Source organism: Anopheles cruzii, unplaced genomic scaffold (genome assembly GCF_943734635.1).
Source record: "Anopheles cruzii unplaced genomic scaffold, idAnoCruzAS_RS32_06 scaffold00919_ctg1, whole genome shotgun sequence".
In the NCBI taxonomy this organism is placed as follows: Eukaryota; Metazoa; Arthropoda; class Insecta; order Diptera; family Culicidae; genus Anopheles; species Anopheles cruzii.
Window position 1 is genome coordinate 4789 of NW_026454506.1, and position 3590 is coordinate 8378.

The 3590-nt window shown below is 51.8% G+C and overlaps 2 protein-coding genes across 2 annotated transcripts; both read left to right on the forward strand.

The window, feature by feature from the left end:
* The first annotated feature begins 437 nt into the window (after positions 1-437).
* Positions 438-2090, forward strand: LOC128276313 (pseudouridylate synthase 7 homolog). Its single transcript, XM_053014780.1, is given in 3 exon segments — positions 438-625; positions 696-1342; positions 1345-2090. Coding segments are annotated over 3 exon segments (1581 nt in total).
* A 757-nt stretch (positions 2091-2847) lies between these two features.
* On the forward strand, positions 2848-3585 carry LOC128276314 (uncharacterized; the record flags this gene model as incomplete). The annotated part of the gene is made up of 1 exon (XM_053014781.1): positions 2848-3585. A coding segment is annotated over exon 1 (738 nt), but the record flags the coding sequence as incomplete, so codon positions are not given.
* Positions 3586-3590: the final 5 nt, after the last annotated feature.

A 3590-nucleotide genomic window follows, 5' to 3' on the forward strand; every position in this document is an offset into this window, starting at 1 on the left:
ACCGGTGACGGTTCCGACAACGAGACCATCGGCGGGCACTAGTGGTGGGACGAAAGCTTCCGACACTGAGCCGGAAAGGGACAAAAGTGGGTCCAACAACGCACTCCTCTTTGGCCTTATTGTTGGTGCAGTGGTTGTGATCGCCGCAGTGGCTGGTAGTATAATATATCTAAAGTAGTAGTATAATATATCTAAATATATAAAAGAGTACCGCGTTATATTGGTCTTCTCTTTATAACTCAAGAACGGCCAAAATGAGAGAATGTGTCCCTCAAAGTGAGAACAATTCTCTTGTGAGAAGAATGAGAATTGGAACGAAAAAGTGAGTAAGTTTGTCAAATTGGGTTGTCAAACCGGGTTCCTATGTTTGAAGTTTGTCGTTCCCTCGGTTTTTGTTTTACCAGCAAAGAAACGTGAAACTGCAAAAGTAGCCAAGTATGAAGAGAGGAAGATTTAACCATTCTAACAAACGCCGCCCCGGAGGGCCAAACAGCAACGGAAGGCCGCACGGACGAAATGATCGTTCGCGCCAGCGATCCGGCGTGTCGTACATTTCGGAGAAGGACATTTACTGTACCGAGTACATGTCCAGTCTGCAAGGGTTCCAGGGTGTCCTAAAATCGAGGTGAGCCTTTCCCTACCGGCTTCCCGTGTCGGCATTAACCGTTGGTACTCTTCTGGCACTCTTCTGGCAGATTTTCCGACTTTCACGTGAATGAAATCGATCCCACCGGCGTGCCGGCGATCCTTACGGACACTTCCCTACCGAAACAGCCCACGGATGGAGCGACGGTGACCAATGACAAAGGGGAAGCGATCGACCCAGACGAGGAGCTGGTACGGTTGATAAAGGCGGAAAACTTGTCGCGAATTCTGGCCATGGTCAGTGGGGAAAAGGCATCGTCCGAAGAAGCGTTCGTCGAGGTTGATGTGACCGAGCTGTCGAAGCAAGATCGCACCACGATCCACAACCGCGTGAAGGCGCTGTTCGGCAAGGCTGTCGTGGGATCGACGGTGAACCACGACGATCGCAAGTGGATCCGTTTCGTACCGTACAGCAAAGGGTCGCTGGCAGATCGGCGCGAAAAGTGGCTCTGGCCCCACCCGTACACGTACTTTATGCTGTACAAGGAAAATCTGGACACAATACAAGCCACGCTGCAGCTCTCCCAGAAGCTCCACTGTCCACCGTCGGCACTAACGTACGCCGGAACGAAGGACCGGCGAGGTAAAACCACCCAGTGGGTTTGCATTAAGAAGCGTGAACCGGCAAAGATTGCTGGGGCCGCACGCGGCATTCCGAACCTTAGCGTGGGCAACTACACGAACAAACCCGAAACACTGAGCTGGGCCAGTTGCGGGGAAACGTATTCCGCATCGCCCTGCGCCAGGTAACGGCCGAAGATGAGACGATCAACGCTTGCATGGAGCACTGGCGGGAGCACGGATTCATCAACTACTACGGACTGCAGCGTTTCGGGAACTGCGCGTCCGTGCCAACGTACCGCGTCGGGATCGAACTGCTCAAGGGGTGCTGGAAGGAGGCCTGCGAGTTAATTATGAAACCCCGTGAGGACGAGCCGCACTTTATGGCCGAGATGCGCACGATTTGGGCGCAAACCCACGATGCGGCCGAAGCACTGAAGAAGATACGCCCGGGAAACAAGTCCGTCGAGGCGCAGCTAATGTACTGGCTTGCAAACCACGGCTCAAGGGACTACCTCGGCGCGATCGAGTTCCTACCACGCAACGTTCAGTTACTGTATATGCACGCGTATCAGAGCTTAATCTGGAATCGGGTAGCTTCGCGGCGGATACGAGAGTTTGGGCTGAAGCCGCGCGAAGGTGATCTGGTTTACGTGGACAACTGCAACGAAACAATGGCACAGGCGGATGACGACACCGCGATGGAGGGAGATGCAGAGGATTTGGACAACGTTCAAGCGTTCGAGGAGGAAGAGTCGCAACCCGGTGAACAAGGGGCGGAACCAAACCAGGACCAATCAAGGCAATTTGACTGCCGACGAGACAACCAGCGAAACTGGGTCACCCGAGACGGTGAAAACGGTTTCAGAGGAACCTGCGTGTAAAATGGCCAAATCAACGACCGAATAAAGCGAATTGATTACATTTGCGAATTGACACCAACATGTCTGTTAAATTGCAAAAATCTATGCTCTGAACACAACTATTGGATTCTTTCAGCTTAGAATGAACTCGCGGAATCAAATTAATTCAACACGTTTTTTAACGCGTTTTATTGTCGGCTAAATCTTAATATTGGAACTTAGGCGGACAACGGATACTTTGATCAAAACGGCAACGGTTAAAAAGTTCCGTGTCTTCTCGCGGTCGCTTTTGAATCCAGAATCGCCGCTCGTTGCTCACGCCTAGCGTTTGCACCGAGACGACGATCCTCGTACCAAGGCCGATCGAAGGACATTCACCCGATCGGCCCGGATGAGCGACCGCGAGAGACGGAACGAGATCTCTCTCTCGCGCAGGTGCACGGTTAATCGAGCGTCCTCTAATGGCCGGTAGCGCAATCGTTCCGCCAGTTAATCGTGCGGCGAATTCGCCGCTCGATTATCTGACAACAACAGAGCAAGCTTTGAACCGTTTAACGGGCTTGGTGCAGCACTTCAAAAGGGACTTCAACACAACCCTGCAACCCAAACAACTTGTTTGGATTTTCCCCATTCTGAAAGAAGCTTTCGGTGACTCTTTTTGCCAGCGTGTGGTGGTGATACGCCATAAAGAAAAGTTACGGTCGATAAACATTTTACAACAGTTTACTGGATAAGGATAAACATTTCATGCTCTACACATACAGATTATCGTGCGGCGATGGATTGCGGGAAACTTCTCGCGGTAATTGTGGCCTTGAACCTTGTGACAACAATTGTTGCTCAAAGCGACGCCGGCTGTGTCACCGAGAACTATGAGTACGCCCACGGCAAAGTGGCCGAATTTTGCGTTCTTCGTGGGCTGCAAGACGATGTAAGAACCGCACGGCAAGAACGGTTCGCCAACGTAGCGGTCCTGTACGCGCGGATTAAAGAGCTACCGGCCCATTTCTACTCCCGTTTTCCACATCTGGAACTGTTGGTCGTACGGGACAGCTCCCTTGATTGGTTAGATATAAAGGGAGGGGTCCGGGTTATCCACGCCGAACGCAACAAAATACGCTCGCTAAGAGTCGACGGTACCAGCGAGCTGCGCGAGCTTTATTTACGGGCAAACCCGATTGAAAGCGTCGCAAGCGGCGTGTCCAGTTTGCCCAGTCTGGAGAAGCTGGACCTTAGCGATACCGCCATCGCCAAGGAAGAAACTCTCGAGGTGAACAGTTTTGCTGGGCTAAACAACCTCCAAGAGCTGTATTTGGTCGATGTGCGAGCATATTACTTCGAAAATGAGAAGAATCGAGTGTTGCCCAATCTGCGACTGTTGGACGTGTCGCGAAACACCTTCATCCCGACGAACTTCGACCTGCGGCTGTTTCAAGCATTCCCGCGATTGGAAGTCCTCAATCTCAGCCACGGCTCGATGACCGATTTAAGTATTTCGAACATTCGTAGCGATTTTCCCGC